Source organism: Barbus barbus (genome assembly GCF_936440315.1).
Source record: "Barbus barbus genome assembly, chromosome: 49".
NCBI classification, from domain to species: domain Eukaryota; kingdom Metazoa; phylum Chordata; class Actinopteri; order Cypriniformes; family Cyprinidae; genus Barbus; species Barbus barbus.
This window is the reverse complement of record NC_136727.1, coordinates 18133873-18159623: the sequence shown is the minus strand read 5'-3', so window position 1 is coordinate 18159623 and position 25751 is coordinate 18133873. Positions and strand designations below refer to the sequence as shown.

The window sequence follows — 25751 nt, the reverse complement described above, 5'->3', positions numbered from 1 at the left end:
TGTGCTTTCAAACCTGGAAGGGTTTCCCAGTGATAAAGGCTAAAAGTTTCATTAACACGGCTCATAAATATTCCATGTAAATATCAGTGCGGCCTTTACATGCTAGTCATCATGTTACTGTATGAAAACATGAATAATGAATAACTAAAGCATAATAAGCTCCAGGACATCAGCAGTCATTCAGCGCTCATGAACCCGCGGAGAGAGCGCCTCACCTCGGCCATATCTTCCGGAATTTCCCGCTGACTCTGGTGTCTCTATAGTGGCTAAACATTAGATATAATTTGTTTTGGCTGAGGGCAAAATCTCATCACGTTATATTTAATGTAACTTTAATGCTGTATATTGTTTATTAAATATTATTATTCAATAAATAATATTAGTATTGGTATTGGGAAACAGTTTGTGATGGTGATTTTAGTGACATTGTTCCGCCATTAGATGGCAACAAGTGACTTTTATGAGACTTTTATGTTGAAAAAGACAGAAACTACTTAATTTTACTTTTAACAACTGCTTGTAAGATGCAACTAACAAATGCACCGAGCAGCGCTGTCATCTGAAATTACCCTAAACAGATGAAAGGATAGTACGAGCCTATCTATCAAAACTAATGATTTATTGTGCATATGAAATTGAGCTGAATAATGAATGCTGTATAAGATGCAGGTAATCAAACTCGTGCAGTCCATCGCTCTCATAATAGTCTATTTCACATAATACACTGCTTTTAATACAGTAATACAATACGCTTTTAATGAAGCAACTATTCCTTCGTTACTAGTTCTGAAGTGACGTTTGGAATTAGTAACGGAGGCTTGGGCTCAAACGGTTAAATTGTCAACTTTAGGTTTGAATCTGCGGCGGAAAGTAGTAGTTCTACACAAAAGAGGGCTTTTAAAGACAATGCATTGTTGTTTCTTATGTATTTACACACTCGTACTGTCGAACTGTTGTATCAACGCAATATCACACTCGTGGACATGAGATATCGCTGTATATCAGCATGCTGTAATTACCTACGAAACACAGCCGTGCCGATATCTCACGTCTACTCGTAGCTCTTAAAGGGATAGCAGCCAAAAAATAGAATAACCCAGCTGCTGTGATGTCTGTTAATCAAAGAACAAAAGAAAAAAGAGGAAATCAATTACTTTTGTAGCTCTAATTTAATTTAGAATTTAGTGTTTGATAACTTCATTCAATTTATTTATATTTCCTACTTGCTGAAGTGCACAGGTAAATATGAGATTTATTATAATGAGTTTATGTTAAGATTTAATTAGAAGTCATTTTAAGTAGTCTAATAAATGTTAAAATTGATAGCTCTCAATTGTACTGTAATGTTGAATGGCTAATCAATGGTTATCAATGGTATCAGTGGCCTTCAGTCATAAAAAAAGATGCCATTTTACAAATATACAGACTTTATGTGATTATTAGTTTATATTATATATATATATATATGTGTGTGTGTGTGTGTGTGTGTGTGTGAAATGGGTCACTGTAAAACATAATATAATAAAATATTCAGAATATACAGCTACTTTTGAATGGCTGTCAGTAGAGACAGAACTAGAAAGCATGTAAGTGTGGCATCTGTCAGCAGTTGTTAACTGAAGCATGCAATCCAGCCAAACCTTGCCACATGGTTTTCACCTGCTGTGTGATTCTACCTGCATTTTAACACCAGAACTGTGGCATCAGATGCCGCAACATAGTGCTTTTCCACTTCGTCTTCCACTCGCAATCAAGACGCCGACTGTCATCGCTGTTCATCAGTCCAAAACATTGAACGGAGCAGCGATGATTGGCAATGTCAGGACCAATTTTGGCAGTTGCAGACTAGACAAGCATGAAATTGCTGCGGGGAAAGTAAAAGCTGAAGGAAAAACGAGCCTCCCAGACCTGTGGCTTTCGCAACGAGAGTCTAAAATTATCAAGCTGATCCCAATGCATTCATGATGAGCCTGGGTGATGGGGGAGGGTATTTCACACCGTTCCCCTCCAGCAATTAAACCCAATAGATGGAAAAAAAAATTACGTAAATGCAATTAGAAAGTCTTTTCTTTGGCATTGATCTTTTTTTGATTGTGCCAGTCAGAGCTGCTGAACGGGACTTTGAGTGGCAGTCATAACTGCTGCCCCCTTTTACATGCATATGGTGAAGTGCATCATTTCTGATCTTTTTATTATAAAAATAATTATTTTATTATACAAATGTGCATTAAAATTGCTTTAAATTGGTTACATTTTCTCTAAATATTCTCTAACATATGCTCTTTAAATATTCTCTAAAAAGGCTTCAAAACTACAATGGAAACATATTTATTGAATAAAGTACTGTATGTGACTATGGACAACAAAGCCAGTCATACGGTTCAGTTTTTAAATTGAGATTTATACATCTGAAAGGTGAATAGATAGGTTGTCCATTGATGTATGGTTTGTTAAAATAGTACAACATTTGACAGAGATACAACTATTTGAAAATCTGGAATCTGAGGGAGCAAAACAATCAAAATATTGAGAAAAACGCCTTTAAAGTTGTCCGAATGAAATCTTTAGCAATGCATATTACTAATCAAAAACTTAAAGAAGGAAATTTACAAAATATCTTCAAGGAGTATGGTCTTTACTTAAGTGAGTTATTGTGATTGAACCGAATCATTTAAACGGTTGATTCATTCAGGAAATAACAATATATCCTAATGAGTTTTGGCATATAAGAAAAATCGATAATTTTGACCCATACAATGTATTGTTGGCTATTGTTACAAATTCTTTATACCCGTGCTACTTATGATTTTGTGGTCCAGGGTCACATACAGGTACATCTCAAAAAATTGGAATATTGTGAAAAACTGATTTTGTTTTGTAACTGATTTCAAAAAGTTAAACTTTCATATATATTTTACATTCATTACATGTAAAGTAAGACATTTCACAAGTTTTTTTGTTTTAATTTTGATGATTAGAGCTTACAGCTCATGAAAGTCAAAATCCAGTATCTCAATATATTAGAATATTTATATTTGAGTTTCATTAAACAAACATTCCTACAGTATAAATTCAGGGTATCTCTTGTTCTTTGAAACCACAATAATGGGGAAGACTGCTGACTTAGCAGTGATTCAGAAGACTAACATTGACGCCCTCCACAAAGAGGGTAAGTCACAGAGGGTCATTACTGAAAGGGGTGGCTGTTCACAGAGTGCTTTATCAAAGCATATTAAATGTAAAGTTGACTGGAAGGAAGAATTTGGATAGGAAAAGGCGCACAAGCAACAGGGATGACCGCAAGCTTGAGAATACTGTCAAGCAAAGCCGATTCAAACACTTGGGAGAGTTTCACAAGGAGTGGACTGAAGCTGGAGTCAATGCATCAAGAGTCACCACGCTCAGATGTCTTCAGGAAAAGGGCTACCAAGCCACTTCTAAACCAGAGACAACGTCAGAAGCGTCTTACCTGGGCTGTGGAGAAAAAGAACTGGACTGTTGCTCATCGGTCCAAAGTTCTCTTTTCAGATAAATTTAAATTTTGCATTTCATTTGGAAATCAAGGTCTGGAGTCTGGAGGAAGAGTGGAGAAGCACAGAATCCAAGCTGCTTGAAGTCCAGTGTGAAGTTTCTGAAGTCAGTGATGATTTGGGGTGCCGTGACGTCTGCTGGTGTTGGTCTATTGTGTTTTATCAAGTCCAGAGTCAATGCAGCCGTCTACCAGGAGATTTTGGAGCACTTTATGCTTCCATCTGCTGACAAGCTTTATGGAGATCCTGATTTGCTTTTCCAGCAGGACTTTAGCACCTGCCCACAGTGCCAAAACCACTTCCAACTGGTTTGCTGACTATGATATTACTGTGCTTGATTGGCCAGCCAACATGCCTGACCTGAACCCCATATGGAATCTATGGTATATTTTCAAGAGAAAGATGAGAAACAGTCGATCCAACAATACAGATGAGCTGAAGACTCAATATTGCCTCAGCAGAGCCACAGGCTGATCGCTTCCATGTCATTCCTCACTGATGCTGGAGTTTGTGCTAAAGGAGCCCCGACCAAGTATTGAGTGCATAAATTAATATACTTTAAAGAACTTGAACTTTTCTGCTTTTTTTGATTGATCTTAGGAAATATTATAATATTTTGAGATACTAGATTTTGACTTTCATGAGCTGTAAGCTCTAATCATCAAAATTAAAACAAAAAAACTTTTGAAATGTCTTCCTTTACATGTTATGAATGTAAAATATGAAAGTTTCACTTTTTGAAATAAGTTACAAAAACAGTTCTAATATTCAAATTTTTTAAGATGTACCTGTATGTGCATAAAAAATGCCACATTGCTTTGGAATTCTAATTTATATGTTGCGTGCAAATATAAAAAACTGAAGCATCAATGCTATAAAATTTTATATTGAAATAGTGTTCTGATTATAATGTTATTTCAGGAGCTTAGGTTTTCGCAACAAAGACATTTTATTTTTTATTAAAAGTTGATTAATAAAAATTGGAGAATTAGTAAAAAATATATATAGTGAAATGCATTTTAGTATAAATGAATAATTACACTCACATGTATATAATACATTTAAAATCAATTGTAAAATAAATGTAGTTCAATCATTTTCATTGTATTTTTATGCAAATCTTAGGTTATTGCATATAAATCGCAGGGCCAAATAAACATGTTACTGAAAATAGTTTTTGCTTGATGTGAATAAATGTTCTTATTCTTTAAAAAAGACTCCAAAACTACATTTGAAACATATTTATTGAATAATTTTCCTAAGACTTTGAGTTATATGTTGCTTGCAAATATATAGTGAGAATTTTTTTGAACACATGGAATAAAAACACTGCTTTTTAATGTAAAAAATGAGTTCAAAAGTTTTTTGAAACTTTTTTTTCTGTGTTAATTTATATTTTGTATAAATGGATGGATCGCAGGAAGGATGCATATGGATGATTACTGCCAGCTAAGAATCACATTCTACACTGATGTTGGAAATCCGGTCCATGTCATGGTGTTTTCGTCCGCATTGTGGAAATCTCACCAATGAGCAATTCTTCAAATGTACCATGTGTCAGTACAGTGTGTAAAGTCTGACATTTGTTGTGTTTGTTTTGCGTAGATGCTGACTACATCAGCACGGAGGAAGAGCAGAAGGTAGAACAGATGCTAACTTTCCTGACGGAGGAATCCAAGCAAGCAGCTGCCAGCACAGCGGTGAGTACAGCTTCCCACACAGGTTCAGCAAACTACAACCAACCTCTCCATCGTACCATGACTACAGTCAAAATCTGCCACTGACGGACAACAATATGGTGTCTGCTGCCTCATGAACCGTTAAAATGAAGTGGTCAGCTTACAACTTACACAGATTCTGCCAAAAGTAACATTTGATATTTTAAAATATAAATAGTCCGGTATCATGTATGCTCACACAAATAAAACATGCTTTATCACTGATTTTTCTAAACAATTCCAGTGATATTTGCAGTATTTTTGTGTCTATCTACTAATAATCATCATGTAGTTATATAATAAGTGTTTGTGACCATAGGGGAATGGTCACGCAGAACATCCAGCAGAAGAAATAATGTGCCACGCACACGCACAAATGAGTTGGGAAAGCTATTTGATTGTATTTTAGTAAAAGCGAATGATGCTCGGGTAAACCGCTATAGAGTTAGAACCTGTGAATGCGGTTTACAGGTTTCATAGAAAGAGAATGATGTACGCCAAATTGGTTTCCTATTTTAATATACTTTAATTTATTCCTGTGAAGCAAAGCTGAATATTCAGCATCATTACTCCAGTCTTCACTGTCACACAAAATTCAGCTTTGCTTCACAGGAATAAATGAAATTGTAATGTACTGTACTTTAAAATACTGTACAGGTCTGGTATAAAGAATGTTTTTGCTCATGTGGATGAAATGTCCGCCTAATGGAGAAAAGTTTTGCTCAGCAAGAAAAATAAATCAATAAAAAATAGAAGGAACATTGACAGTTACCTTTAAATATTTTAATGTGCAATAATTCAGATGTTTGGACAATGGCAAAAAACAGTCATGCGTTAATTTATTTATGCAGTTTGTTTGTTTGATAAAGTTTTGATGATATGTTTTATAAAGGATGTTATATAGAATTTAAAAATTGCACAAATAAGACAAGATGGCAAAATTTAGTGAACGATGCAAGGACTGGTTGAACAAAGTAAAATTGTTGGTAAAAAAAGAATGCAAAGTTTCATGGGGAACACAATCATTTTACAAGAATATAGAATATTTTTTAATTTTAAGAATATTTTATAATTTTACCCTCAAATATAGATCAAAGAGAATGCAACGTTTCGTGGGAGAACATATTACTTTTGGGAGAACGCAGTACTTTTGCGAGAAAATGCAAATGGTTTTTGAGAGAAGCAAGTTTCTTGAGGGAAGGAAGAAACTTCTGCAAAAGAATGCCAAGTTTTTTTCTGGGAAATGCAACGTTTCTTGGCAAAACACTATATTTTATTTAATTTTTTTGTGAAAACAAAGCTTCTTAGGAGAATGCAATTTTTTTGGAAGAACTTTGTGTTTTTTCTGAGAAAATACTGTTTCGTTAAAGACAACATTACTTGAGAGAGTGCTACTGACCTTCAGTGATCCAATTCAACTATACTAAGAAAAATGACACATTTGAGTTTTATTTGTGTTATTGCTGAATAGTGTTGAACATCATATTCTTCATGCAATTAGTTTGAGCTGTGCCCTTTACTATACAGACATGAATTTACATTTCCTTCAGCCTGAGGCGTATTCATTTCACTTTTCGTGTGAAAGGACTTTTACATTTGTACATTTTATATTAAAAACAAACAAGCAAGCCCTGCCCAGATTTAAAAAGTAACTCAAAATGAATGTGTAACATTACTTTCCATAAAAAGTAACTAAGTAGCGTAATCAGTTACTTTTTTAGGGAGTAACACAATACTGTAATGCATTACTTTTAAAAGTAACTTTCCCCAACACTGATTGGTAGACAACAAAGTTTAGGTGAAACTTTTATGAGAGAATGCCACGTTTCTTGGGGGAATGCAGTACTTTTGGGGAAAGCAAAACGTTTGCAGGAGAACGCCAAATTTCTGTCAAAAACAGTATTCTCATACGAGAACGTTAGTTGGGGGAATGCAATACTTTTGGGAGAACACAATAGTTTTTTGTGAGAAAACAAAGTTTCTCAGGAGAAAGCAGTGCTTGTACGAGAGAGTGCAACATTTCGTGGAGGAACAATAATTGGGAGAACGCAACTCTTTTGCGAGAGAATGCAAATATTTTGCGAGGGAACAACATTTCTCAGGAGAACTCAGTACTTTTGCAAGAGAATGCAAATGTGTTGTAAGAGAATGCAGAAGCGTTAAAATAGCTTTTTCCTCGCATCTAGTAATTTTTTCACCATTTCCTCTCAGGGGCTCCGTAATCCATGCAACAAATTACATAAGAATGGTTTTACGAGCAATCGCATAAATTCGCCCTGCTGTTTTTTCCTAATGTGTCAAGCTGTTGTGTACCTGATTGTCATTCAGCAAATGACACACAAAAAAATCAACAACTTTTCAGTGTTCAGTATAACATGGTTTTGAAAATGAAATGCAACCTTGGAACTTACAACATATTGAACCAGCTGTCCTTTAAAAGGCTTGTTTTCATTCACGATTCATTCATCAATGGTATCATCTTAGAAAAAATCAATCTGGCCTTCTTCTCTGTCCTCCTCCATCTTGTACTCTTCTTTCAGTTTGTGATGGATCTACCTGAACCAATGGAAGACAAGGACAGCCTCAGTGTCACCATTGCATTGTACAGTAACGACTACTTTAAGGTCCTTCAAGCACCTTAAGCAATAAATCCTGCTGTAGCAGCGTGACGGTGGGTGGCAATAAAAGCCTGTTAGTGATTTTCTGAAGTGGAATCACAAAGTTCCCTGAGGTTTCTGTGGCATAACATTAATGTAATGGCCGGCCCATTCAGGTCTTTCCACAGCCTCTGTACTCTGTACTCAGTACTCTGATCTAGCCCCATCCACCGCAGCATTAGACAGCATAAAGTGAAGCTCTTCCCCCGAGAGCTTCCCCTCTGCAGAGAAATATGATCGTCCATTCCCATCTCCCACAATGCAGCAGCAGCAGAATCAGCAGACCCACCTCAGCACAGAGCAGCCAATTCAATTTAAACAGATAATTCTCCCCTGCATTAAATTGAGTTGTGCAGTATGCTGCATTGCAACAGCACATGAAGCATGTTTATGTTCTATAATAGCCATATAACCTTTTGATAATCATGTTAAAATAGGAAATATTAGTAAATATGGGCAGCTGGCATGATGTGTAATTCTACCAAGGACATTTGTTTTCCCGTGTTGTTTAATTTAGCTGGACAGCCCAGATTTTGTCATGAACATAACTATTCATTATTTATTTATGTTTTATTTATTTTTATACAAACAAAACAATCAACAAAAAACTCTACAACTCAAACAAATTGGTTTTGTTTGTCATGTTGTGTCAACGTATTTCAAACTGTATTTTTTTATTTGTTTGATTGATTGTTGTTTTGCTTTGTTTTACTTGCTGCTTGCTTTTTTGTTTGATTGTTTGTCTTGTTGTGTGAACATTTATTTCCGATTGTCTTTTTGTTTGTCTTTCTTTCTTGTTTTTGTTTGTTTGTCATGTTGTGTGAATGTTTATTAGAATTAGAAAATACTTTGAAGATACTTAATTCATACATTTTTTTCTTATAAATTCATATATACTGTATTTTAAGGCAACATTACATATAAAAACTAAATCTTGTCTTCATGTCAGCTGCGCCCACTGAGAAATTGAGGAAATGATCAGTTGCTTTTAATTTGCACCACAAGGTGTAAATTTTCACATTTTACCTCCGAGATTAACGTGTTGATTTCACTGTTTACTTCTATAACCGTCTCTTGTCATGTATTTTCCTGGAGCAGTCTATTGGACACTCTATTTTCAGTCAGAGCGGCATCATTTGAATGATATTCCAAAACATATTTGCGCTTGAGAGAATCGCTGCCATAATCATCGTCAGTTTTCTGTCGGATGGAGAATTGCGCCAAATTACAGATGCAATCATGAGGTAGTGTGAGCAACAGATAAACCAGCAATTTATTCACATTTGGTCAAATTATTTTCTGGTAAATATGTATTCAGTTTATTTTTATGCTTGATCTACTTTTTTTTTTTTTTTTTTCAGTACTTTTATAAATGAACAATGTTAATGTATAGAGATAAAATCAAATCAACCACATTTATTTTAAGAAATATTCTAAATTTAATACATAATTTCAGCCTCTTGCATTGCTTTAGAGTTAAACTGAAGCTGAAAACATAATTTTTTTCTAATAAACGCAGTCACCGGATCATCTGGTGGCACATTTATGAATGCAAATCACGTTGCCGCGTCTGGTTAACGCTGAGGGAACAGAACAGTGTGGTTTTACATATTTATCATCTGGCCACAATTTAAACAAAAAATATGGAGATTTTCTTGTTGCGTTATGATATGCCTTGTGGCAACATGATTTGTTTTCATGTCACAATGCAGAACTTTAATAAACAGAAATATTATTGCTATTGTTCCCCTTGAAGTTTTGAGTGATGAACTGTAGCTAATGCAATATTGTCCATGTGTTTTGGTGGCATCTTTTATGGGCCATTACTATTTATTGCTATAATACTCATATTCAACCCTTGATTAAAATTGAATACATTACATCTCTATAATCAATTTTTTAATTGTGACTATGGTTTCTGTGTAGATGTTCAGCTGTGACTTTCAGTTATTTCGATGTATGATCAGTTTGATTTGGTTGTGGGTGAGGAAACAATGACTGAACTCTTGAATTCACTTAATATGTTTATTATAATAGCAGAGACAAAACAGTTTAATATTGCTTCAAGTCTTCAGTGTCACATGATCCTTTAGAAATCATTTTTTAAGAAATGTTATTATTATCATTATCAATGTTAAAAACAAAACAATAATTTATCTACAATAATTGACACATTTTTTATTATATATTTACTATAACAATATATTCTTATTTAATACAATACTATTATTACATTTAAATGTGACTGAAGTGTTTGTATACAGTTTTTTGGCAATTATATATGTATTAAGAATATTTTAGACAATAATAGTAATATTAGTTATAATTTTTCTGATAATATGCAATGTTTTTACAGCATTTATTAATGTAGGTCAATGCCAGATTTCTGCATGAATACGTTTATCATTGCAAGTTGAATAAATCAACATGTGTTTTATGAACTAACAACTTGTATTAATAATTAAAGGTATATTAACATTAACCTACATTATAAACGTGTGTTCACTGATACTCAATGTAAGAGCAGGGTTTGATTTCAATTGAAATTGACAGGATTATGAAAAGGGTGTTTCATATTAAAGGCTAGTTATTTATGGGCGGGGTTTATAAATAAAAGGGCTTAGTGATGTGATATGAAAAGGAAAGTTGTTTTAGACAAGAAAGTTATAAAGTTACGAACATGACAATTGGGCTTGAAACTTTGAATAGAGTATGTCTTGATCCGTGAGCATCTTTGCCAGAATAGAAGCTCGTCCTATCCGAGTGTATTCGAGCGGGTGTTTGTTTCCACACTCGCTGACATTTGTTTATGCTTCTCTGCCAAGTGCACCTTGCCTCTGACGTCCAGGGTAACAAAGCTTGCGGCCGCAACTATCTGATCCGAATGTGTGTGTTGGGCTCCCCACACATACTCTCTGTAATGTGGTGTCTGATTACCAGTTGTTTTTTCTAGCCTCTCATCTGCACTTAGCGATGATCATCTGTATTTGTTCCCCTTTTCTCATTGTTAAACAAGTCGAAACATAGAACATCTCCAAGACTTGGTTATGTGCTTGTGAGGTAGTTTGGTTGTTACATGCTCCAGTGTAGTGTTGTTTTAGTATCATTTATATAATATTATAGTATTTATTAATATTTTGTAATAGCTTTTGTTAATATTTCTACTATTTTAGTTTAAAGTTTTATTATTTAATGTTATTTTTCATGTAGTATTCCCATTTATTTTGGCTTTCAAATGTACTTTTAAAAATATTTTTAGTTTTAGTTATCAAAATATTGGTTTATTTGATGACATACCAGAGGAAATATATTAGGAATAGTGTTATAGTGGTGCGAACTTGGCCAAAACTATTGTGCTAAACAATGCAGGTTCTGTTCTAAATCCTAAAATGTGGAGGATCCGGCAGATTACCGCAATATGATATACTTTACTTGAACTAGGGCTTTTTAAAATGCTGAAACTGTGCTTGACTGAACCACTCGACTTAGAGTAATATACTTTATTATTACACGCTTTTGCTTATTGTTTGATAAATTGCTTTTGGCATGATTACATTCAGATTCTGTTTGTTTTCCACAGGTAGAAATATCAAAAGAAATAGCAATTGTTAAATTGTGCAACTAGTTGGAAATGGAAGAACTAATCAGTGGTTTTGCAAAAGTTTGCGAAACTCTTGCGAAGTCTTCGTTAGACATTCAAATGTATGTTTTTGCACTGAGTTTTTTTGCAACAAGTTCGCCTGGAAACAAAATCATGTTTATAAGATTCCAGGTTGATACAATGTGCTGTTTCGAGAAAGAACTAATCACTGGATTTGCAAAAGTTTGCGAAACTCTTGTGAAGAAGTCTTCGTTAGACACTCAGATGCTTGTTTTTGCACTTAGAAACCATTTTTGCAACTATTTTGCCTAGAAACAAAATCATGTTTTAAAGAGATCAGATTGATACAATGTGCTGTTTCGAGAAAGAACTAATCACAGGATTTGCACAAATTTTCGAAATTCTTGCGAAGTCTTCGTTAGACACTCAGATGCTTGTTTCTGCACTGAGAAACCATTTTTGCAAGTTAGTTTGCCTGGAAACAAAAAAATGTTTAAAAGATACCAGGTTGATACAATGTGCTCTTTTGAGAAAGGATTTGCAAAAGTTTGCGAAACTCTTTAGACATTATTTTTAAGGCAACCTTAGCAGTTTTACATAGCGACATTTGCTCAAGCAATTGTTTAAACAGGTTGTGTGCTCATTGCATGCTCCAATCAATCTTATCGCTCTCTGAAGATGTACGTGAGAATGCTTACCCACGGTTTACACTGGACAGTTAGGGATATACAGCACAGAAAGTGAATTAAGAAAGCCTTTAATTCATTTCCTGATGGATCTCCAGGATGCAACATTGAAATTAAAATGAAAACGTATAAGGAAACAAAGCTACAATTCTAAATAAGTAAATAAATAAATGTTACTAAAATATCCAATTCAGTTCAAATTCTATGAGTTTTTTAAAGAATTTTTACATTCTTAATTGGTGCATTGTGAGCTGTTGACTACCTAGGGTTAATTACTATACCAGAGTAAAGTACAAATAGTGTGAAACATTCACATTTTGTAGAAATCTAGTTTAATTTCTTATTTTCTTGCAGCCGTTTGTATAATGATTGTATTTCTGTGGTGCTGGTGGCAGGACAGCATATTTATACTGTTTCAGGAAGAAAAACATGTCAGTATTCAGACAAATTGTCATTGAAAAAGCAAGTTTGCTCTCTATATTCTCTGTAGTTACTGTGGTTGCCTGACCAGAGGTCACTTTTCTGAGATACTTGAAGTGCTTTGAAGTTCCCAGACTTATTTCCTTTCTGAGCCTTGTCCTAGATTTCAGCTTTCATGAAGACATGAGCTTAGGAAATTTGTTTCCTCAAATAAAAAATAATAATAATGATACAGCAGAGTGGAAGAGGAATAATACAGTTTTCTGAATCTGCTTGCTTTCAGTTGGGAAATCAACTCCTACACGTTTTTGACAAATCTCCATCGGTGCGACTCACCGCCATGTAATCCGTTCCTGCACGGACGAGACGTTTAGGTGAACGCTGGTATTCCTGCAAGAAACAGTTATTTTCACTTCAGGAAAAATGAAGTTTGATTACTCAGGATGGAGTTGTGGCATTTTTGACAGCGCTTCGAGCTAATTCTCCTCAGGAAAGCTCGCTGCAATTACCTGGCGCATTTCTGGGCACTTTAGCTTTGAAGAGAGCTACAATTTTCACTCCCACAGCAAAAGTACGGCCTCTTCTCTCCGCGAGTCTCCAGCCGGCTTTAAAGTGAGCTGAGATTGACATTTCTTGGTGACCTGAAAGTTCAAAGAGGAATTCTTTATTTATTTTCGAGAAGCTGCCAGCCTGGCTGTTACATAAGGTGATGAATGAAAATGATGAGACTAGACAGCAGCAGGGTTAGTATTATATATTAAAGATATAAATAAGAGGAAAACTACTGGCGCATTAGTTAAAAGCAACATTTTCATAAACTAAATTAATTAACATAAAGAGAAAAATTAAGAACTAAAATGTGGTTAGAAAAATCTAATAATATAATGATAAAATTATAAATATGTAATGATACAAAAAAGTCTTCAGTGATGGTTAACACAATTTGCATCTTCATAATGACAAATGACTATAGTTTTGTCCAGAATGGATGCTTGTTTATTTATTTAGTTAGTGGGGGAGTTTTCAATAAATAAACAAACATACAAACAAAGTACACACACATATATACAGTACAGTATTTTTTTATTTTTACATGTATTTAGTTTAAATTAATTTCCAGTAAACTTTGTAATGAAGCACAATTATTTAAATAAAAGTGTTATTATATTATTTAACAAAACATTTAATAAATACAATTTTGTTTTGTTTGTTTTTAATTTAAATAAATCTATAATATATATATATATATATATATATATATATATATATATATATATATATATATATATATATATATATATATATATATATATATATATATATATATATATATATATATATATATATATATATATATAAAACTTAGAAATGTTGCCTTGCAATAAATTGAAATAATGAGTTTAAAGTACTTAAATGAGTAAAACTAAAATTTAAATAAAAGTTATTTATTCCAGTGGAATAAAAATATTTATTTAAATGTATATTATAATTAGAGCTTGTGAATTTAAATATATATTTAAAAATAAAATCTAATAAAAATGACAAAAACTTAATGATATTACTAAAACTTAGTTAAATTTAAATTAAATATGTATACTTAAAATGATAAATTTCCCCAAAATAATACTTTATAATGGATATAATGAAGCACAAATACCAGTACCAGTGTTATTAACTACAACTGAAACTTAAACTATTAAAATAGTTTTTTAGTTAATTGAAATAAAACAAATATACATTTTAAATAAAATACTAAAACTGAAATAAAATAAATGAAAGCTAATTAGAAATCTAAATAAAAATGATTTAGATTCAAACTTAGAGAAAATAGTTTTGCTCGTGATATTGTGAATCAATTCAATTTAAATGAATTTTAAATAACTTGTTTTGTTGTTGTTGAAAATTTTAGTCCATCAACCTTTCAAGTATCCCACTTCTTATAATTCAGCTGGATTTGAAAACGTCTCCGTATGACTGCTTGTCTTTCCACACTTGGCCTATTTTCAGTGCTTCTGTCATTGAATCTGTGTCTGTGTTGACATGACTGACTGTTCAAGATATTTTTATAGTTGACAGAAAAGCACTGACACATCTGGCCCAAAAATGTTTTTGTGTTGCCTACGGAATAGTTAGACCCCTTGCTTAAACCAGTTTCAGGATCTCATCGATGTTACGAAAAGGTAGAGACAACAATCTGCTTGGACATGAATAATTCAGCATTTTTTGTCTGGAATGTCTTTGTTTTACCATCTCATTAAGTACAGCCCTAAATCTTAAATGCACATCTCTATGAAATATGATGTGATGTATTGATATGAAGCATCTGTAAACAAACCTATAAATTACTATGAATCGCCACTCTGTCTACTCCAGAATTGTATGTTGCATGCATGAAAGTACGCTTTGTTCTTGCTTAGAGGAGAAAAAAAAAGAGCACAACAGCAAATGGTCAGGAAGCATCAGCGTTCAGTTCGGTCTTAAATATCAGCCCGGCACATGTCGATACGGGCCCGTCAGAATATAAAGGTCATTTGTCAGCACTCTCGGGCGACGTGCCTCTCCCGCGGTGGGACGCCCTGTGGTTACACATCTTACTGATGCAGCAGTTGAGATGGGAAATGTACATATTGCTGATGCAGCCCTCATACATTTCTTAACAGAAAAGAAAAGTAAATGTGACATCCAAGAAAGAAAGAAAGAGAGATTAAATGGATGTCATAGGCTCAATACTACTGAAAATCTCACAGAATCTTCATAAGGCAGTTTGGAACATTTTTACTGTGTTTTCATAAGAAATAAACAACAGATTCTAGACATTGTTATTAATTATTTGTATAGTACCATGCAGTCCTGTAACCGGTGTTTTCGCTGAAAACCGATTTCCCGGCGGATCTCTACATCAGATGATATTGTCTCATTTATATGACAGTAAAGGTGTTCTGCATGGCCACCAGCAGGCTTTGCATTGCAGGTCTTAGGGCAACATATCTAATCATGCACAGAGTGCTGAACAGTACAGTACAGCGTCTTGCCTCCTCAGCACATTGGCCCTGACAGGAGAGGGACAATGAATGGATTGAGCCATCAGCTCATGTTGATCTCTGCTGGTTATAATTCCAAAATCCATTTACTGTAGCAGTACAGCTTTACAACAATACTAAACCTTTTTTAAGGTCAAGTGTATACCCATGGACAGTAATCAGTGAATATTATTCAAAAAAGTGTTTATCTACTGTATATAAAATATAAAAACTGTATTTTGAAAATATCCTAAAATCCCCTGGCCCTCAAGTGTTACTCAGTGTCTGTAATACTCGCTCTGATTGGTGGATTTCACTTCAGGGTTGTGGGTAGTGTAGTACTACTGCTACTGGAAATTGAAGTTTCCTTTTTTTCTGATGCAACCAAGCCTTATTTGTCACAATTGAATCAATTCAATTCAGTTTGATCAAACTCATTGTTGTTTTTTCCTTCTTCTTTTTCTCTCTCTCCAAATATCCATTGGATTTGGAGTACATTACAGAAGTAAATTTGGTTGTGAATTCGGTTTCTTGTAGACTTTAGCCTCACAGAAATCACTCTCAAATCAAGCAGCTTTTTTGTCGGTCAACGCATCAAATTTGCATAACCAATTTAAATATGAGATAAGTCTGCATGGGGAAATATTTCGCTCTCAACTGAAACTCTTGGATCAGTAGTGAAAGCAACAGCAAATGTGAACGCACCAGAACTTAAAGGACTAATTCACCAAAAAGGGAAAATTAGCTGATTATTTACTGAATATTTAGTTGTAGAAATGTAGCATTACATGACTTGCTCACTAATGGATCCTCTGCATTGAATGGGTGCCATCAGAATGAGACAAACTCGTAATTTTAGCTGGAAGCAGTGGTTTGAAGTTAAAAACGTCTTAATGATGGATTTGTTTCTTACAAACACGCAGCTTTTCACTTCACAAGACATTAACTGATGGACTGGAGTGGTGTGGATTATTGTGATGTTTTTATCAGCTGTTTGAACTCTCATTCTGACGGCACCCATTCACTGCAGAGTATCCACTGGTGAGCAAGTGATGTAATGTAACATTTCTCCAAATCTGATGAAGAAACAAACTCATCTACAACTTGGATGACTTGAGGGGGAGGAAATTGTCAGCCAATTTTCATTTTTGGATGAGCTATTCATTTAAGTCACACAGTCCCAGTCTTGACATTGACTGATTTCTCACTGACTAGAGTAACCATATGAATTGAGTAAAGCACCCAGCGTTTTTATAAGGCTGCCATGAACCAAAGTGAACTGGGCCAGTCAAGGTTACTCTCTGCCCCTGCAAATTACCTTGGGATAGTGGATATCTTCCCTCATTACTCAGACACAAGATCTGAAGTAAATAGCTCAGAAGAGACAGACTTAGGAGGGAGTGAATGAGATTTTAAGGGGCTTGTATTTCCTTCATCTCAGTTTAGAGACCAAACAGAAACCCAATCATTCCCCTTGGAACAAAGTTTGACTTTATGAATGGAAGGACATTGGGGCACAAAAACAAAAGGCCCCGTTCAAGTCAAAGAACCGCATGAAAAACTGATAAAGAACCCGATAACCAGGATATATTGATGGTTTATTCTCCAAAATTGCTTGCTTGCAATGCCCTTTAAAATTAAAGCTGCTTTTTGCCTCACATTCTGTTTTTAATCAGTGTAGATGGAGCAGACAGTTAAAGCATTCATATTAAAAGGATCTCAATAACTTTAGCTTGTCCTCTGCACCCTTGGCCTCGACCTACATACTGGTTGGTCAAGGACTGTCCGTCTACAACATGCAATCATTGTAGAGGCCTCACGGAGTTGTGGAAGGAAGATTTGAGTACTTGAATAACAAACTGTTTGACTATTATTATCATCATTATTTCAAAACAGTTAAATAATGGCTTTAATAATTGATCTGGCCAGTATATTGGTCTATCACCAGTTTAAAGTGAAACTATGGAAACTGTTATTAGGATTTGGGTGAATAAGAAAAATGCATGCGTTAGCATGAAAATATAAGGTTGTTATATTCTGCGGTGTATGGAGTGAGGCAGGTTGACAGGGATGGAGGCCTGGCTGCTCTTCTGTCTCTGCAGGCTTTCATCCACACTCCCCATGAAATCAGTACAAAGAACTCCATTAACACGTGCAGCCATGTTCCCTCCCTTCCCATCTGAGGAAAGCCTTGGGATGAAAGCGTGGAGATTACGGGAGTCTCAGACTGAAGGATGGAAGGAGAATATTCATCAGAATTTGCTGCGGTTGCTTTAGGAATTCTGTCTTTTGGAAATCAGGAGACCAACTGACAGAAGGAACTGTAGATATTTGGATTAGATACAAATCTGTTTGTTTAATTGCTTGCCGAAGACCTAGTAATGCCCTAGCAACCACATAACAAACAACAACCACCCAGAATAACAGGTTTTGCCCAGAAAACCACCATTTCACTACTTTTCAAAAAGTCTGAATTCATATAGAGCGCCACTCAAACACAGTAACGTCCTAGAAAAAAATGATAAAATAAATAAAACATAGATGTTTAAGAAATATAACTTCATGGATTCAGATTAGATTTTTGTTTTAAATAATATATTTAATTATCAATTGAATCTTCTATTTCTCAATGTTATATACAAAAGTGAGTACGTCGGGGTCACCAAAAGCAAATATGCATCTTCTGACGTCTTTGTACATGTGTTCTAGTTTGTTGACACTTCTGAGGACTGTTCTCCCTGTGCTGAATGTATTATATTGTGTGTTGTCCCCTTGGGATGCGTGCAGAATGTTTTTGCAGCTTTTTTTGAAATGCCATGTATGTTGAATATGTGACTGCTGTAATGTGCAGGTGCGCAGTGTCCTACATATGCATAAGTAAATAGCATATGAATAGAGAATAAAAATAGAATCTATCTCAAAGTTATCAGTTTCACTTCATTCATTTTTTTTATGTCTGTAAAGCTGTTTTTTTGTGTTATAATATGTGTATGTTATATATTTATTTTCAAAAATGTATATTTTATGATTTATTTATTATTTTTTTTTAATTTACAGTGAATGGGGATCACTGACAAAATGAGAAAAAAAACATTATTTAGTCATTAAAGTGGCTCGTGATTTTGGAATGTCAAATATTGTGAAATGTCAAAATTATGAATGCCTATTTTTTTTATATATATATGTTTTTTTAAGTACAAATAAAAAGCTTAATGTCTTTTTTGTGGCAAATAAATTCATGGGTTTTAGAAACGGATATGACAGAATTTACATTTTTGGGTGAACTATTCATTTAACATGCTGTACTCTCTCCTGCCTTGATGAAGTAATAATAAGGTTTACATATTAATGAGATGCTTGTATACTAATGAAGCTCCATCAGCCTGTTTTAAGAGGTCAGGGGTCAAGCTCTGTTCTCTTGCTGCTAATTACAAAAAGTACATGCTGTGCAGGTGAAAATCTGCTACTTTGAGTATGTATTAGGAAATAAAATGAGGTCTTCTGTAGCATAAGAACAAAAAAAAAATCCAGTCCTTAATTTCCTAAATACGGTCTGTCTAATATATATTTGGTTTGCTGAATATGATGACATTGTTGAGAAGGAAAAACAGTATCTTTGACAACACTTTCTTTCTGGAAGCATCTATCTGCTTCTTAAGTGATTGAATCGGTCTTTTTCTTTTATAGCCGACCAGCGAGGACGATCTCTGCCCGATCTGCTATGCACACTCCATATCAGCCATCTTCAAGCCCTGCTCCCACAAATCCTGCAAGTGAGTTGCTGCCAACATCCTATCAACAGTATTCTTCCATTTAAGAGATTAACACCATGCCGTTAAAGGCTTCAATGACCATTACTTATGTATAGCATAAACACTGCCTGAAATACTAAGGACATGTTTCCACTGTTGCGATACAGTAATTCCAGTGCTGGGTTAATAAAAAATAGCAGTCCATTACTGATTACAAATTACACGATGGAAATTTTAGTTTGTAGTAATTTATTGAGTAATTTATTCTGACTACTTTTGGATTACTTTCAGATTACATTTGGCATAACATGTAACATTACATTATGCCAGGGTTTCACAAACTGGGGTTCGTGAATGAACTGCAGAGGGCTTCTTGATAAAAACAAAAAAGCTAATAATTAATTAAATCATAAAAATGTCAAATTAAACTACTCAAAACTAATCAACCCATTTGAAAATAAAACTATCAAAATAAATACGAGAACAGTAAAAATATAAATATTTGAGTTGTGCACTATGTCATGTGATCATTAACAAACAATATATTACTTAAAATCTTAAAAAGGTTGTGGCCTCTCCATTTTCTGACTGGTGTGTGCACTTTCATAAATCTGTAAGACTTTCCAAAGATGACTTTTTAAAAGATGAGTAATGTACTGCCATTGTGTCAATAATATGTAATCATGTAATCCATAAAAAGTGTAATCTGATATGAGCACTTTACAATGTAATATAATCTAACTACAAGTACTAAATCCAGCAGGCACAGGACGTCAATATAATATCATGTTGACGTCGGACAAACGTTGCATTTTGTCTGACAATGAAAATCGGGTTGAAGTCAGTATTTGATGGCAATTTGACGTTGACTTAATGTTGGATTTTGGTTACACAACCAGCTGATGTCGGTATTGAACGTTGTATTGACAATGAATTTTGGTCACCCAACATCGCACCCGAAACTTAACCAAATATCAATGTTCTTTTAACGCTGTGTCTGCTGGGTAACTTATATTACATGTTATCAGTTACTACCCAGTACCGTCCTCTGGTAATGCTATGGTCTCAGCACTGCATTGAAGTTGTCAGAATACTATTGGTATACATCAAAACTGTGCTCTCAATCGAATCAGTTTTCTTGGCAGTTTGTTTTTGAGTTGCTTGACGTATATCGTGAAGCACAGCACAGATAACTCACAATGTGACGTGACTCAGCACTCTTTAAGTGATGAAATGTCACTGACGGACCGATCTCTTGCTCCCTCACTCACTTTGTCTTTTATTTCAGGGCCTGTATCAATCAGCACTTGATGAATAACAAGGACTGCTTCTTCTGCAAGGCCACTATCACTGGAGTGGAAGATTACACCAAACCAGCCAGCTCTTAGTGTGCCCTTCACACACACACACACACACACACACACACATTTGGTGTTCAGAAATCCACATTATGTACACTTTCCCCAAAGATTTCACTTCAAAAACACACATATTCAGGTTGGATGTATGGTCACCATCCCGCCGTTGGTTCAGCCAGCGTTGCCCATCTGCAGTGGCGTATCATAACATTTTGTCTTCTGACGAATGGAACAAGGCCTTGCAAGGTAATCGCTCTTCCCAGGTGTCTTTGTGATGAATGGATGAGATCCTGTTTAGAGCCACGTGCTCATGGTGCTTCTGAATGTGGAAGATCTGCTGATAGTGATGGAGAGTGTCTCGCCACTGTCTCAATCACTTCTCATTTTGTCCCGGCTCGTTCTCATCTGATTTCATCTCCTCTCTGCTCGTTTCTATTCTATCCTTTTATCTCATCTATTTCAGTCTTCTCGTTTCTCCTCTCTATTTTTCTCATCTTCATTTTTCATCTCATGTCTGCCTCTCTAATCTACTCTGTTCCTTTTAGTCTCTGCCCATTTTGTCTCATCTCATCTCATCTCTTTTTTTTTTCTTTTTCTCTTATTCTTCTATCACATTCTAGTCTCTCCTCATCTCTTCTTTTCTCTCATTCACGTTTAGTCTCTGCTTTTCTTCTCATGTTTTCATCTCACCTCTTTCTTCTCCTCTCGTCTCATTCTTGTCTCTTCTCTTCTCACAAACTCTGGTTATATTATCATATCAGGAAGCCAGATTTAAACTCAGTACTAGTGAACAGTTTTTCACATCACTCTCTGTATTTGCTAGTGTTTTTATACTCAGTAATGATAGCCATAGTTGGCATATATGACAACAAGTAGTGTCACACTAAGCAGAACCTACAGTCACTTTGGATTGTTGTACATGATTTTCTACATGAAAGAAACCAAGGCAAAAGAAACGCATCTACATAAAGCTGTTACACTCGCCTGTCATATAACATGTACTGTTTTTTATTACGGATTTATAAAGCATCATATAAGATAAAAAAGACTGTTTCGGGACATGGACAGTTTACACGGACTCATAAATGCAATGTGAGAGAGTGATAACAATTCCTGTTTGAGAGAAATCCTTTGATTTCTCACCAACACTTGTTCGTTCTGCTCTCTGCTACATTTCTCCATTCGGATGGCTTTTGCGTTAGATCTGTTGTTATAATGGTGTGTGTTCGTGAATGTTCTCAAACAAGCCTCAGCTTTCTTCTTTCCCAGATCTTTCCTTCAGTCTGTTCCATTAGGAGTGCCTAGACTGCTGTTTTATTTACAGAACACCAACAGACATCTAGATATAAGTGCTTTGCTGTTGTGTATGGGGTTATCGTTTCCAGATGGATTATGTTACACTTAGGCTCTGCCTGCACTCAGAATCCATTGCCTTGCCACAGCTCCCTTAAAAGGATATTCAGCCATTGTCAACTGCAATTTTCTACACCAAATACAAGTCTAGTGGTGCGGCCCAGTTTTAAAACCCACAAAAGTTTGATGGAGTGAGCCAAGACTGGAGGTGGGCCGCAGCTTTGACTGTCACAATACAGTACACAATTAACAACTTATACAGAATTCCTCATATGCTTCTTACTAATGCACACAGACTGTTTATTTAACACGCAGACAATTTGCTATGACCGATAAACCACTGAACTTCCAAGCACTGTATAAAACCGATAATAACGTATGAATTATCAAAACCAAAAGAGTATTTGGGTCACTACTTCTCTCATTTGGACTGTTAAAGCATTTCTCACAGTGTGGTGTAATGTTGTTTTTAAAAAAGGGGGTGCATGATATGAATGTAGGACTCCCCCTCTATAGTTTACTTAAAGTGTGTGTGTGCGTTTGCGCATTTGAGTGTGTGCCGACGACTTTAATTTAAGGGTTTCCACTCTCAGGCATCTGCTATTGTTGTCAAAGGGAATTTTAGATAAGTTAAGCAATATTTAAAGGACTGTTTTTTTGTTTTTGGTTTTTTTAGAAAGAGAGGACATGGCAATTTTTGGTTCTTTCACTTTTGTGAGAGTGTACATGTATTGATGTATTATTAGCATTAAATTGTTTATGCTAAATGCTGTCTGGTGTGCTTACTTTGTAGGCACTTTCCAATGTATATATTGGCTTACTTATTAAGCATATATTTATACATATCCCACATTCATTCAACCCCGTTACTGAATGATATCCTCCCTGTTTAAAAATTGGACTATTTCCACATCATAGTGAAAGGGAAGTATAATCTAATTTAGTTTTCTCAATTTCCACGTCTTCTAGATAAAAAAGAAAATTAAATTGGAACCATTTTCACTCAGAAATTGCTAGTAAGTTTTACAAACTATTACAAAGAAACGGTATATTTAGTTTAAAATGGTGATGTACAAAAACTGAAATAATATTTTCTTGTAAAAATGTTCTCCAATAAGCTTTGTTTTATTTACAACTTTGACAATTAGTTTTACAGCGTAGTTGACTTCATTCACTGAGCTCAACCATTCAGCCCTGTTACCGATGTTATTGTAAGAAAAATGGTTAAACATAAAGATTTTTTAAATTTCATTTATGGGAAATGTATGGGTTTTGTTCACCTTAAATAATCAACAATTAGCAGTTTAATTAAAATCTGTGTTTCAACCCTGTTACTTGTTTGGGCATATTTCTATTTAAATGCACCATTTAACTTTGGATTTCATTAATATTTGCATCGAATATTTCTATATTTTTAAGTTAATATTTTGTTTGAAAATAATACAATTAGACCAATTAGTTAAATTTTAATTTTATTTAAATATGTCCAAAATATCGGCAGCAGAGTTGAAAAATTGCCAGACTTTTATAAAAACCAGTTTTTAAATTAAATATATTTAGTATGTAAATGCACAATGTAACCTTGAATTTAATTAATATTTGATACAATATTTATATGCATTAAAGTGGATTGCTAGAAAATAAAACCAATCTCATCAAGGTTTTCTATTATTCAGGTATGTCCAAAATATGGGTTGAAAAGTTGCCAAACTATTATAAAATTTTGAGTTTGGGTTAATACATGAATATAATATTTAGTTTGACCTCCTGAGATAAACAACATTGTTTCAGTCATACATTGTTGAAAATAGGAACTTAAAAGAATGTTTAACCCTATTTGTCTCTACATCTTTCTATTATCAGAATGTGGTGTGTAATTGTGTGGCGACTGATTTATAATCCTTTCTTTCATTAGCTTATGTTCGTCTCAAATATTACAGAGATCTAGCATCGCTGTGTCAGACAGGACCACATTTAATTTTAATGACAGCAACCTTGGCAATGCACAGCAGCTGGTGAAAATATTCACAACATATGGCCAAAACATTGCTGCTGTCTGTTCCAAAACAGGTTTTGCCAATTCAATGCTGTAAATAAGAGATGGAGTTTGTATCCCGAGGAGGACGCTGCGCTCTTTTGAACTAGTCTTTGTTTCTGACCCAGCTCCCAACATCTTTCACTTCAATTCTCGCTCTCTGGCATAAAGTTGGTACAACATTGTAAATGAAAAGAAATGTCAGCGGCAAGCGGCTTTTAAATGACCGTCCATTGAGCTGTGTTTGATAATGTGTTTGGTGTGAAAGAGTCTTTGGTTATAGTGGGTGCACAGTAATGACGGGTCGATCCTGTTATGTTGGCTTCACTGGGCCGCGTCGCCTTTGCCCCAGAGGTCTTGAATTAAACAACGCTGATTTAACAGCTTACTTGCGTACACCTTGTAATACGGTTTGTAGAAGATAAGACCAATAAGCCAAATTAAAGGTTGTCCTCTTTTAAAGCACAAAAAGTTTCAACTTGTTTCAATATCCGACATGATTCTGATTGCATGTGATTTAGTATATGAAACTTGTTCCAGCACATGTTCTTTTAAATGGATGCAAGATAAAATATCAATGTATTGAGAGCCTCTAAAGTTTCGTGTCCCACATATGAAGAACATAAATGTGTTACTTATTGTAAATTGTCAGTATTTTATGTACTGCCAGCTTTAGAGTCATACAATGAGGTAGGTTTCACACTGAAATGTCAAATGTAAGCATTTTACATACAATAAAAATTAAAGCAGTAAAATGTGTTCATATTGTATATTTTAGTGTTGCATCTAAACCTTCATTTAGATGCATTCAGGCTACTTCTTTACATTTGTTAGTAGAACTTTTCAGAAGTTGGAATTTTTACAGTGTTGTGATTTCGGTGTGCAAATGTATACAGTATCGATCACCCCGCAACATTAGTGTGTTTTTGCAATGCCTCTTTCTTTTCATGAGGGATAGATATAATATTTGAAGATTTAACCCTTTCAACCCGCAGCATGAGGTGGAGAGAAAAGAACAGGGTCTTGAATCCACGGGTGGGATGAAGTGGAGCATCTTCCTTCACCGCACACAGTTCTGCAGCTTTCCATTGATCTACTGCCTAGAACCTGAACCCAGGGCCGGCAGGGTGCTGGGGGGCTTATAGATCACCTTCAAAAATAGCCTGTCTGGAGGGGAGGAGGACGGGATAAAGGGTGGAGAGAGAGTCTGGCAACGAGAGAATCCTCCCTCCCCAGGCAGGCCACCGATAGCACCCCGGGTGTATTTATAGATGAACGACAGCAAACCTGAACCTGAATCAATACGCTCTGGGTCGAGACACGATCTGACCGCTGCAGGGCCGGCAACCTGGCTGAGAGTACGGACCCCTGGGACGCAGAACAGGGAAAAACCTCAGGGCCTGTGAGAGAAAAAACAAGTCAAGGTGAATGGATGAGAGAAATCTGAAAGATTTGTTATGGCAGATATACAAAAACAAGTCATTTTTATTTGTATTTACATTTTTGCAATTGGCAGACGTGGTGCACTGCAAATTCAAACAAGAACCAATCAAAAGCACCAACATAGCATTGCTTTACTAAACAGCCTTTAAATGGCAGGAGGCATTGTGCACATCAAAAA

At 35.0% G+C, this 25751-nt stretch overlaps 1 protein-coding gene across 1 annotated transcript in view; it reads left to right on the top strand.

Annotated features, from left to right (window-relative positions):
- The window catches only part of LOC306867618 (E3 ubiquitin-protein ligase RNF123-like), a 148890-nt gene extending 126030 nt beyond the window's left edge, over nt 1–22860 (top strand). The window contains exons 37-39 of the mRNA XM_079413383.1: nt 5136–5230; nt 19320–19405; nt 20673–22860. Coding sequence (XP_079269509.1) covers nt 5136–5230; nt 19320–19405; nt 20673–20772 — 281 coding nt within the window. The 3' untranslated portion in view covers nt 20773–22860. The remainder of the gene's footprint in view (nt 1–5135; nt 5231–19319; nt 19406–20672) is intronic.
- Nucleotides 22861–25751: the final 2891 nt, after the last annotated feature.